The 13095-nt window shown below is 38.1% G+C and overlaps 1 protein-coding gene across 4 annotated transcripts in view; it reads left to right on the forward strand.

Moving 5' to 3' along the window:
• tspan9a (tetraspanin 9a) overlaps nucleotides 1-13095 on the forward strand; it is a 636097-nt gene that overhangs the window by 382454 nt on the left and 240548 nt on the right. For 3 of the 4 annotated variants that reach the window (XM_061970155.2, XM_061970154.2, XM_061970156.2), the window contains one exon: nucleotides 5943-6022. In XM_061970155.2, the coding sequence (XP_061826139.1) occupies nucleotides 5960-6022 (63 nt within the window). In that variant the 5' untranslated portion in view covers nucleotides 5943-5959. Of the gene's footprint in view, nucleotides 1-5199; nucleotides 6023-13095 lie in introns of those variants that run through there. The other variant, XM_061970153.1, reaches the window with a different exon arrangement.

Below are 13095 nucleotides of genomic sequence, written 5' to 3' on the forward strand. Positions count from 1 at the left end.
TTAGCAAACTCATCTCGCGGGCCGCATAAAAACCTGTCCGCGGGCCGTATCCGTCCCACGGGCCGTACGTTTGACACCACTGGTTTAACCTTTTGACAAAATTGAAATAATACTCTAAAGCTCCATAAAGCCGCCACACACACCATTTTCGTTTCTGTCCATCCGTGCTTAAAAGCATGGTCAAAATATCACTGCGTCTTGTTCTCGTGACGCCAATATTGTGTATCCTGTGTGAGACGAGTGTATTGATTCATCATAACCCTCGTGTCTTGGTAAAATAGAGATTAAAGATTCAGTAGTCACCCGTGAGTGATTGAGTGATTATTGAAGCTTGTTTCAAAAAGGTTTGCCAATAATGTACTTGGACCAATGGACAACATGACAGAGAAGGGCTCATATGTTCATTCATTGATTTTCTACCAAGTTTCTTGACTTTGGGGCAGAGAAGCTGTCCACTCATTGCAAGTCCATTTTAAACAATTTAGGGTACTCATAATTAATTAGAAAATTACAAATAATTCCCCAGCTCCTAAAAGCATGGAAATGTGTATACTCAGAATGCTTGTATTCGCAATTGATGTTTTGTTTGTTTCCTTTTAACACAAGAGTGTTATATAAGGATTTTTCTGCAAAACAATTCAATTGAAACTCTTCCTCCATCTGTTGGGTGGCTAAGCCAGCACACACGAAGAGAACCATAACCGAACAGAACTACTCAGACTATTAAGGGAATCAGAGAAGAGCTATTACGACTTCTGTTACAGTACAGATATAGGTACATGAGTATTGGCCAATACCAACATTTTTTCCAATGCAATATCAGCACAAATAATAGTACATACTTGTTTTTCTGTATTTTCCGGAATAAAAGCTGCTACTTTTTCCCTATGCTTTGAACTTTGCGGCTTATAAAACGGTGCAGCCAATTGGATGGATTTTTCTTTGCTAATGGCGGTAATGTTTTGTATTCAACAAACGGTTTTCATGAAACACCCACAGATGCTGTTATTGTTTATGCCAGTGTTTTTCAACCTTTTTTGAGCCAAGGCACATTTTTTTAATAAAGAAAAATACGGAGGCACACCACCAGCAGAGAAGGTAAAAAAAATGAAACCCCACCAGGTTGTCGTGCCTTGTTTTGAGTTTGTTGTTGTTTACCTGTGTGTAGTGCTTTAGTTCCTGTCTTGCGCTATTATTTTGGTGACCCTACCTTCCTGTTTTGTTGGTGTTTTCCTGCAGCAGCTTCACACCTTCCTTTGAGTGCTATTGCCTGACCTGCTTTGTGTTAGCAATTGAGACTGTTTAAGTTGTGCGTACGCTATCCTTCTTTGTCGAGACATTGTTGATTGTCATGTCACGTACGGATGTACTTTGTGGACGCCATCTCTGCTCCACAAGCTGTAAGTCTTTGCTGTCGTCCAACATTCTGTTTTTCTTTACCTTGTAGCAAGTTCAGTTTTACTTGCGTTTTGTATAGCCAACCCTAAGCTTCAGTGCCTTTTCCTTTCCAATCATTGCACATCATTTTACCTGCAAGCCGTCTCCCGCTGTGCTCTGCATATTGGGATCACGACAAACCATCCTCGACGCATTACGACTTCTACAAAGCAATGAACTACCTGCTGCCACCTACTGATATGGAGTATTACATGGTTAACTTGCCGACCTCTACACAGCACAGACACTCGACAACGGCACATTATTTACAGATTATAATTAATGAAAAACACTGGTTTATGCCACGGCACCATCTTTGGATGTTCGCTCACTGCAGGTGCTGCGGGTTGAAACTGCACTTCCTGTTTAGTGCTTTGAACCAGAAGTACAAGTGCTGATCTGTCATCCATAGTGTTCTACTCATGTGTTTTTTTTTCCTTCATCATTCCGAGCAACGTTTGCAAGTTTTACAATGCGACTAAAACGACTCATACTTAACGGGACTAAACCATCACGTGTCATGCATATTTGTACGTGCTATCGTAATATAATCAAGCTGGCGTTGTTAGCATTAGCTAATATTCTAACATGTTTGAAAGTGTCTGTGTTGGTATTATTAACTTACAAAGACATTTTTTTTGTATTGTTTCAGTTTCACAAATTCCTCAGTAAATTCACCAAAACGTCACCGTGGAGTTATTCAGTCTGTTTAGCTGATTGGAGAGCTATCTTCCGCAGCTTGTGTGTCCATGACGATGACTTCTGTTTTGTTTGATCAGCTGTTTAAAAGCCGTGTTAGAGGCACTAATTAAATAAGGTATGTAAATAAACATGTTCAAAATATTTCTGTGTAAATAACTAATTTCACAACGTACATATCTGTGCCTTATAGTCTGGTGCAACTAATATATGAAACAATAGTTGTTTCTTCAAAAATGTAGTTGGTGCGGCTTATATACCGGAAAATACAGTATGTTTGTATTGTGGAACGGTGGAAAATGTTTGATCAAGTGAAATTACTTAAACAGAAAACAATGGTAGGTATAAAAAATACGAACCTATTGTATGCTGTCTTTAAATTGAAGTGGAGTGGTATTTATTTCATGTGACACCTAATGGCCACACAAATGTATTAAATTAAGCTCATGACGCAGTAAGTCAAATGATGCTGAATAGAGATGTCCGATAATATCAGCATGCCGATATTATTAGCCGATAAATGCGTTAAAATGGAATATTGGAAATTATCGGTATCGTTTTTTTTATTATCGGTATCGGGTTGTTTTTTGGTTTTTTTTTTGGTTTTTTTTAATTAAATCAACATAAAAAAACAAGATACACTTACAATTAGTGCACCAACCCAAAAAACCTCCCTCCCCCATTTACACTAATTCACACTCATTCACACAAAAGGGTTGTTTCTTTCTGTTATTAATATTCTGGTTCCTACATTATATATCAATATATATCAATACAGTCTGCAAGGGATACAGTCCGTAAGCACACATTATTGTGCGTGCTGCTTGTCCACTAATAGTACTAACCTTTAACAGTTAATTTTACTAATTTTCATTAATTACTATTTTCTATGTAACTGTTTTTATATTGTTTTACTCTTTTTTTTTTATTCAAGAAAATGTTTTTAATTTATTTATCTTATTTTATTGTATTAATTTTTTTTTAAAGGACCTTATCTTCACCATACCTGGTTGTCCAAATTAGGCATAATAATGTGTTAATTCCACTACTGTTTATATCGGTTGATATCGGTATCGGTTGATATCGGTATCGGTAATTAAAGAGTTGGACAATATCGGAATATCGGCAAAAAGCCATTATCGGACATCCCTAATGCTGTCACGTTTGTTACTGGACACTTTCTAATATGCTTCTTCCTTGAAGACTTGTAAATAATATGCAAGTATAATTATTTGATACTTGTTTGTATTGCCTAATGTCCTGTTTTAGACAGCAATATTATTCTATTTTAAGACACTTATTGCATATGTATAGCTTGTGCGCTATTTTGTGCTTAAACTTGATTTTTCTTAAGAGTGTTTTTTTCATGTTGAATTTAAAAATTTCAATTACCGGCACCGGTACCAAAATGGTATCGGGACAACACTAGTCCCCGTGACCCAGGGAGGGACAAGGAGTAGAAAATGGATGGATGGACGATTGTTAAGTTTAATGAGGATGCAATTGGCTTCAAGGAACTCAAACTTTACAAAAATCATTCTATTTCCTGGAAATGTGACCATTACTAACTGCCTTGCTATCTGCACTCCATTTCCACTCCGAAGCTACGATACATTTCTCCAATTAGAGAGTGAGGTCAATTGAAAATCAAAAACCCCTGTATTATCTTTGACCCTGACTGTGCCTGGGAGTGTACACAGGCATCATCTTAGAGCCGCTAGCCCCTTTTCCATGATTCATCTGGTGACACGATTCCACAGCCAGTAAATTGGGTCCCCTTACGTGGATGTGGGCAGCACAGTAATGAATAACACAGACCTATCTCAATCTCATACAGCTGCAGTTCTGCTGCCCACACCCACATCAAAGAGCCGTCTAATATTTTAGCCTGTTTTGAGGAATGGCAAATAAATTACCTCGTGCCAAAATGAACTGTGGTTCATTTGTGGCGGCAACAGTCAAAAACAATTTAGACTGCACTTAAAAAAAATCACGGGAAATTGCACTTGCCACGTGCAAAATGTCAGACTACCTTCTAGTGCTGCCCCGAAACCAATATTTTGGTACCGGTACCACAATTATTTTGATACTTTTCGCATTATTGGCTTTATTTTAACAAAAAATATTTCGGTACATTAAACTTTTTTTTTTTATTGTCCTTAAATAAAATAGTGAACATACGAGACAACGTGTCTTTTATTAGTAAGTAAGCAAACAAAGGCTCCTAATTTACCTGCTGACGTATGCAGTAACATATTGTCATTTTCCATTCTATTATTTTGTCAATATTATTAAGGACAAGTGGTAGAAAATGAATTATCAATCTACTTGTTCATTTACTTGTAATATCTGCCTACGTTCTCTTTTAATATGTTCTCTCTACACTTCTGTTCAAATGTAATAATCACTTATTCTTCTGTTGTTTGATACTTTACATTAGTTTTGGATGTTACCACAAATTTGGGTATCAGTCTGATACCAAGTCATTACAGGATCATACATTGGTCATATTCAAAGTCCTCACATATTTCCTGAATTTATAAACATAATATACATTTTAAAAAAACAAAAGAAGACATTGTCATGCCAAAAAATATCGACGCAATTTTTACGCTCCAGTACTTGGTATCATTACAGTGGATCCACCAATGGCGTTTGTTTACATTTTGTTTACTTTTCAGAGGCGGTATAGTACCAAAAATTATTCATTAGTATCGCGGTAATATACTAATACCGGTATACCGTACAACCCTACTACTTTCCCAACATACCGTACCAGACAGCGACCTTATAAATGTGATACGTAAGGTCCTCTTTTAGTTTTTTAATCACCGTTGAATTCATTTCTGGCCGCTCGGGTCCCCTGACAGCCGAGCTGGAATTGCTGAACATGTATAGTCAAAGCAAACAGCGATGAGCTTATTAAAGACACTGGGAGCGGAGAGGTGGAGCCGGGCTCTTACTTCAGCTGCTGCATTGGCTGCAGGGGACGGCGGCAGGGAGGGGCTGCAAGAAGGAGAGAGAGCGGCAGAGGGGTAGGAGTGTCAAACAGGCAATGCCGGCTAGTTGCGTCTCAACTGAGCAGCACATCAGTTGCAGTCACCGGGGCGAGCTGAGCACCAGCAGTGCGGGGGACGGAGCCGCTTAGCACAGCGTACTTCCGCCGGGGGACACGAGAAGCGTGCATTGGGAAACAACTAATTGCACACTTCAGTGAGGAGAGTGAGACGGAGAGAAAAGTTACCAGGTCAGCAGCTGAGACTGACTGGGTTCGCTCTTGCAGCTGGGGGAGCATCACGTAGGAAACTGGGAGAACTGTCACTTTTTCTCATGACAGGAGGACTATGCAAGATTAAGCAGTAGACTGGACTCTATCAAACAACTCACCTCAGCTTGATTCTTTTATCCGTGCACCTTTTTTTTTTAATCATTGGGAAGCCGCTCTGTCCTGCCATCTCTGAGACTATGTTAGACTGTGCGTCAGGGAGCTCCTCATCAGCGGCCGCAGCACCAGAGCATGGAGAAGTCCAGCAGTGAGGAGTCAGTCATTCACCGTAGTCCGTCCGTAGATAGCTGCGAATCCGACTTCCCCCAGGCCTCCACGTCTGGCCCCCCGTTCAGCGGCCGCGGCTTCACCGCCGGCGCTTTCTACGGCTCCACCGGGCCACGTAAAAACGCCCCGCAGGGTCAGGCTGCGACCGCGGCTGAGCCCGGCGCCGGAGACAAGAGCGACAACAAGTACAGCTCGCCCAAAGGGAGCAAATACGTGGTCTTTTACCTGGATCTATCCTTTGTCTTCCTTTTAGAATTCAAGAAGTTTAACATGGCAAGAGGCTGCCTTTGCTGCTTGAAGTATTTGATGTTCATCTTCAATCTCATCTTCTGGGTAAGTGCATCCTCGTTTTGTTTCCCTCATCATCACTCAGCCCGGTCAATGCTTTTGCCGCCTGTTTTTTGTACCTCGCGTAAGGTTCCTCTTTGTAAGTCTCATCAGGAGCGGAGACTTTGAAGGATAAGGTGAAGAGAGTGGTCGTCAATGCAAGCATGTGTTTCTGATTATTACATCATAGAGAGTCTGTGCCTGTTCTTTTCAGTGCATGTTGCTATTCCTGGATATCATGACAGAAGCAATGGCATTGCAGCGGCTCTCCTTTTGTATGTGGTCAGAGAAAGGGAGGGCTGGGGAGGTAGATTGTGGTGGCAGAGAGGACAAGTTTAGTGGGGTCACTAATGTTTGGTGGCTGTGTGATTTTCGTTATTTAAAGCAGGGGTGCCCAAACTTTTTGACCCGTGGGCCGTATTGGGTTAAAAACATGTGGCCAGGGGCTGGGCTCTATATATATACTGTATATATATATATATATATATATATATATATATATATATATATATATATATGTATATACCTCCTCCTCATTCAATGTGTTTTCTTTATTTTCATGACTATTTACATTGCAGATTGTCATTGAAGGCAGCAAAACTATAAGAGTTATGTACTTAACAAAAACAGGTGAAATAACTGAAAACATGTTTTATATTCTAGTTTCTCCAAAATAGCCACCCTTTGCTCTGATTACTGCTTTGCACACTCGTGGCATTCTCTTGATGAGCTTCAAGCACACCTGTGAAGTGAAAACCATTTCGGGTGACTACCTCTTGAAGTTCATCGAGAGAATGCCAAGAGTGCGAAAAAGTAATCAGAGCAAAGGGTGGCTATTTTGAAGAAACTGGGATATAAAACATGTTTTCAGTTATTTCACCTTTTTTTGTTAAGTACATAACTCCACATGTGTTTATTCATAGTTTTGATGCCTTCAGTGACAATTTACGATGTAAATAGTCATGAAAATAAAGAAAACGCATTGAATAAGGTGTGTCCAAACTTTTGGCCTGTACTGTATATATAAATATATATATATATATATATATATATATATATATATATATATATATATATATATATATATACATACATATACAGTATATATATATATATATATATATATATATATACATACACATACATACATATATATATATACATACATATAAATATTTATATATATATATATATATATATATATATATATATATATATATATATATATACGTTTGGTCAGGAAAAAACATAGAGGCTATTTCATCCCTTCAAGCCTGTTTCGCAGGTTTCTCTGCTCTGTGTTTCTTCCTGATCTAACGTATATTCCGCTCTACCCAGGTATTGAGCACTGTATAATAGATAAACCACAGAAACCTCGGCTCTATATATATATAATCTGTCTAATTGCATATTAGACAAACTGCCTTTTCCTTACACTGAACAAAAAAAATTCATATGTCCAATTATGTTTAAAAAGTCAATTTTACGTTCCCGCCATTTTTTTCCTCTTGCACTAATTGACTAAAAGAGCGCACACTTGCCGCACGCTCGCCCGACACTGCGGCGCGAGCCTGATGATATCAAGTTGTTGATGGGGGAAAATGCAATTTTAGACAATATGATCGGGACTACACTTGGGCCGGATTTTGTACGCTGGCGGGCCGTGTCTGGTCCGCGGGCCGTAGTTTGGGGACCCCTGATTTAAAGCAACAAATAAAAGGGTTAAAAGATGTGTGCATCATTTTGTAAAAAATGTTTGCTGTCACAGAATAAGCCATGATCGAATAGGGCTCTCATTGACAAATTGGTTTCATAGAAAAGTGGTAAATTCTACCGGGTGGCCATGCATGGGCATCTAGTGTAAAAGTGGGGAATCCCTCAGATGTTTACAGAGTGGATTATAAGGCTTATGGGTTATTGGGCCAAGTCTTTTATGTGAATGCATTCAAGCGTGAAGCGTAAAAACATTCCGCCATTGAGGACTTTTTCTGCCCTTGCCCACCGCGCCACTGACTGGTGAGCCACCCTAAACCGGGGCACACTGGAAGCTATGGAGATCATTCCCCAGCTGTGAATAGGCTATCATTGAAAAAGCACACACGTACACATGCACCACACCAACCAACAACTATCTCTTTGCTTGCTCCCTACAAAAAAAAAAAAAGAACGGGACGGCACTGTGCATTGCCAGGCTCGGGGGGGCTGCAAAGAGAGGCGCTGTGTGCTGCTTGAGGGCAAGTTGCAGTATCTATATCATCCTCCTATCATTACTCATTTCACAGAGAGAAGAACCGAGTAATTGGCAGAGATGAGCAAAAGGCCTGGGGGGCTCTTCAGTGCGCACTGCCTTGATGTAAATGTTTGTGCAGAAGAATGAGAAGGCTGGGATAGGCTTAGCTGATGGGGATTCTTTCATTCTGACATTGATTTACCTTGATACAGCATTTCTTTTGAACTGGGTATGTGTGTACTACAAGAAATATAGGTTCTCAGGCTATAACATCGCTACAGTTTCAGTTGAAGAATGACATTGGAAACTGTCAGGAATAGGGTCTCTCAAGCTTTAATGGACTTCATTGGGATGACTATGACTGTAATGGTTTCTCAAAAGGCCGTAGTGAATTATCTTGTTTGGTAACACTTTAGTATGGGGAACATATTCTAAGTAACAAAGACTTAATTAAGAGTTATTTGGTTAGGGTTGGGGTTAGGGTTAGGGTTATGGTTAGAGGGTTAGGGTTATTGTTGTTGTATAATAAGGCCATGCAGGATAAGACATTATTAAGTATTAATAATGACTAATTAAGAGCCAATATGTTACTAAATTGCATTTTAATAAGCAACTAATTAATGGTGAATATGTTTCCCATACTAAAGTGTTACCTTTGTTTTGTAACACTTTAGTATGGGGAACATATTGTAAGTAACAAATACTTAATTTAGAGTTATTTGGTTAGGGTTGGGGTTAGGATTAGGGTTAGGGTTATTATTGTTGTATAATAAGGCCATGCAGAATACGGCATTAATAAGTACTTAATAATGACTAATTAAGAGCTAATATGTTACTAATTTGCATGTTAATAAGCAACTAATTAATGGTGAATATGTTCCCCATACTAAAGTGTTACCTTTTTTTTGTAACACTTTAGTATGGGGAACATATAAGTAACAACGACTTAAGTAAGAGTTATTTGGACACTAGGGGAACATATTGTAAGTAACAAAGACTTAATTTAGAGTTATTTAGTTAGGGTTGGGGTTAGGATTAGGGTTAGGGTTAGGGTTATTGTTGTTGTATAATAAAGCCGTGCAGAATAAGACAGTAATAAGTATTAATAATGACTAATTAAGAGCCAATATGTTACTAATTTGCATGTTAATAAGCAACTAATTAATGGTGAATATGTTCCCCATACTAAAGTGTTACCCTTGTTTGGTAACACTTTAGTATGGGGAACATATTATAAGTAACAACGACTTAAGTAAGAGTTATTTGGACACTAGGGAAACATATTGTAAGTAACAAAGACTTAGGTTGGGGTTAGGGTTGGAGGGTTAGGGTTATTGTTGTTGTATAATAAGACCATGCAGAATAAGGCATTAATAAGTACTTAACAATGACTAATTAAGAGCCAATGTGTTACTAATTTGCATGTTAATAAGCAACTAATTAATGGTGAAATACTAAACTGTTACCCTTGTTTGGTAACACCTTAGTATGGGGAACATATTATAAGTAACAAATTGATAAATATGTTGTTACTTACAATAAAATGTTACTTATAATAAAACATATTGTAAGTAACAAAGACCTAGGTTGGGGTTGGGGTTAGGGTTGGAGGGTTAGGGTTATTCTTGTTGTATAATAAGGCCATGCAGAATAAGGCATTAATAAGTACTTAATAATGACTAATTAAGAGCCAATATGTTACTAATTTGCATGTTAATAAGCAACTAATTAATGGTGACTATGTTCCCCATACTAAAGTGTTACCCTTGTTTGGTAACACTTTAGTATGGGGAACATATTATAAGTAACAAATACTTAATTAAGAGTTATTTGGACACTAGGGGAACATATAGTAAGTAACAAAGACTTAATTTAGAGTTATTTGGTTAGGGTTAGGGATAGGGTTAGAGGGTTAGGGTTAGGGTTATTGTTGTTGTATAATAAGGCCGTGCAGAAGTACTTAATAATGACTAATTAAGAGCCAATATGTTACTAATTTGAAAGTTTTTTTGTTTTGTTTAACCAATTACCACCTTAGAAAAAACTTGGCCCTCCAAGTACCACCCTATCAACCAACATTAAAATACAGTAGCGTAGTAGGCCTAAATATTAATTACAAACAAAGCAGAGGTTTTATTTAACAAGTATATTTAATATATGTGTGCACTGTAACATTACACACAGTTTGAACAGTAACACTGTGTTTGAATATAAAAAACTAGAAAAAACTAAAACACTGGTCTTTAATCCAGTGATTCTTTGGAACCCGCCTACCACTAGTGGTACATGTACCACTTTTTGAGAATCACTGTGTGACAGCATACATCAACAACTAAAATATGAGCCTTTTGAACTCATCTTGAAATATTTTTATCACACTGTGCTATATATTGTTATTGCAAGAGACTGCAGATATAAGATGTTGCTCCCGATATAGATTTTAGGCCATACCACCTATCCCTAGTACCATGTGTCTGTGTTACAGCCCAGCAGTGCATTGGTTCAGAAGCAGCCTTGTGTACGACTGCGAGTCAACCTTTAGTAGCTTTCTTCAGGGGCAGTCTCAGGGGATTTGCTTGAAGGCTTTTACTTCTCATGGTCTCTCTAAAGCTCAGTTTAAGCTTAACCTCATTTCGGTAGGCGAAATCTCAGCTCTGCTAACTGGCTGATTTTAGCAGTTGGAAAAAGGTTTCGATTTCAGATTTTTTTTTTGTTGAAACGTTCATCTGCAAAGGTGCTCGTGTGTTGCAACATCAATAAGTGCACCTACGAGTATATTGTAGTGCCTTTTAAGTGGATATGAGCTTTCCCCCAGCTCCATATATCCCATGTGGTATAGTAATTAAATTCATTCTACAGTCATTTTGTTAAACACCTACCATTATTACTTACTAGGGATGCAACGGTATTATATTTCGGTTTCGGTTTCAAAATCTTCACGATAATACCGTGACGTGTGACGGTATTAAACAAAAACTTGGTGACTGCGTTTTAGTGTTGACTGGGCCTGTAAATAAACTAGATCTGGAAATCTGTAAGGTGAGGTCATGGAACGCCATAAGCAGAAAGTAAAGTGTGCTCGTTCTCGTCGTAGATAAAAGGAATTGGTTTTTTTGGACATTAAATCTGTCCATAACTGGTTGAGTTATGTTGCCTGGCCAAAACATTAGCTCTTTGGCAGAGGTAAGAAAGTCTGCGTTCTGCAAAGCGAAACGCGCCACTCTCGTTTTAAGTGTTTCTAAGGCGGTACAGAGCCAGCCTCTCGTCTCGCCACACTACGGGAAATGACCCCAAAAAATATATTCAACACGGGAAATACGAGTTAACTAAAAAGCTACTTGATTCATTCACAATCCATCCATTTATTTCCACCTGGAGCCTATGGCGGCTGCACTCGGGCGGAAGGCAGGGCTGGACATGTCGCCACCTCGAACCGTCACATCGAAAATATATTTTGAAGCCAAATATCAGTTTGTGAGGTATTTACATTATTAAAAATATATAGTCTTTGTTTACATTTCTGAGAAACAAACTTCTCCAGACTGATATAAAAATGACCACTGTGGAGGACACTGCTTCTCATAATGTAAAAGTTAAAGTACCACAGATGTGGTGAAATTACCTTCTGCATTTGACCCATCCCCTTGTTTCGCCCTCTGGGAGGTGAGGGGAGCAGTGAGCAGCAGCGGTGGCTGCGCTCGGGAATCATTTTGGTGATTTAAAAGACACTGGAGTGTTGTTTTACACTTGTTACACTAATGTTTACATTGTTACTTTAAAAACATAAACTAAGTTAGTATTTTAAACATTGATTGAAACAATAAATGTTTTATTTGCACTTGGAAACACTTGTTTGTAGTGAAAAATATGATTAGAAATGTTGGAAACACTTTAGTATGGGGAACATATTCTAAGTAACAAAGACTTAATTTAGAGTTATTTGGACACTAGGGGAACATATAAGGGTTAGGGTTACTAATAAGCAATAATTCTGAGGTTATTGAGGGAAGACTCTTAGTTAATGACTTACTGGTTGTATAATAAGGCCATGCAGATTAAGGCATTAATAAGTACTTAATAATGACTAATTAAGAGCCAATATATTACTAATTTGTATGTTAATAAGCAAGTAATTATTGGTGAATATGTTCCCCATATTAAAGTGTTACCGAATTTTTTTAGGTATTATGTTTGTGTTCAATTACAGTAAGCACAATTATCCTAAACACTCCTGCCACTTCATTATACACACTATGGTATTTTTACCAAGCTTTTTATTTTTTAGACATACACCCCAATAATATCATGCCGTGGTCTTAATACGGTGATAAAAGTTAAAGTTAAAGTACCACTGATAGTCACACACACACACAGAGTAGGTGTGGCAAAAATACCCTCTGCATTTGACCCATCCCCTTGTTTCACCCCCTGGGAGGTGAGGGGAGCAGTGAGCAGCAGCGGTGGCCGCGCTCGGAATTAATTTTTTGGTGATTTAACCCCCAATTCCAACCCTTGATGTTAAGTGCCAAGCAGGGAGGTAATGGGTCCCATTTTTATAGTCTTTGTTATGACTCACGACCCACCGACCTCAGGGCGGACACTCTAACCACAAGGCCACTGAGCAGGTTAAAATAATATATAAAGATACTATCTGATATATATATATATATATATATATATATATATATATATATATATATATATATATATATATATATATATATATATATATATTAGGGCTGCAACAACTAATCGATTAAATCGATTATAAAAATGGATTAATTTAGTAATTGAGTCGTTGGATCTATGCTATGCGCATGCGCAGAGGCAATTTATTTTTCTATTTATT

This window comes from Nerophis lumbriciformis, linkage group LG10 (genome assembly GCF_033978685.3).
Source record: "Nerophis lumbriciformis linkage group LG10, RoL_Nlum_v2.1, whole genome shotgun sequence".
NCBI lineage: Eukaryota > Metazoa > Chordata > Actinopteri > Syngnathiformes > Syngnathidae > Nerophis > Nerophis lumbriciformis.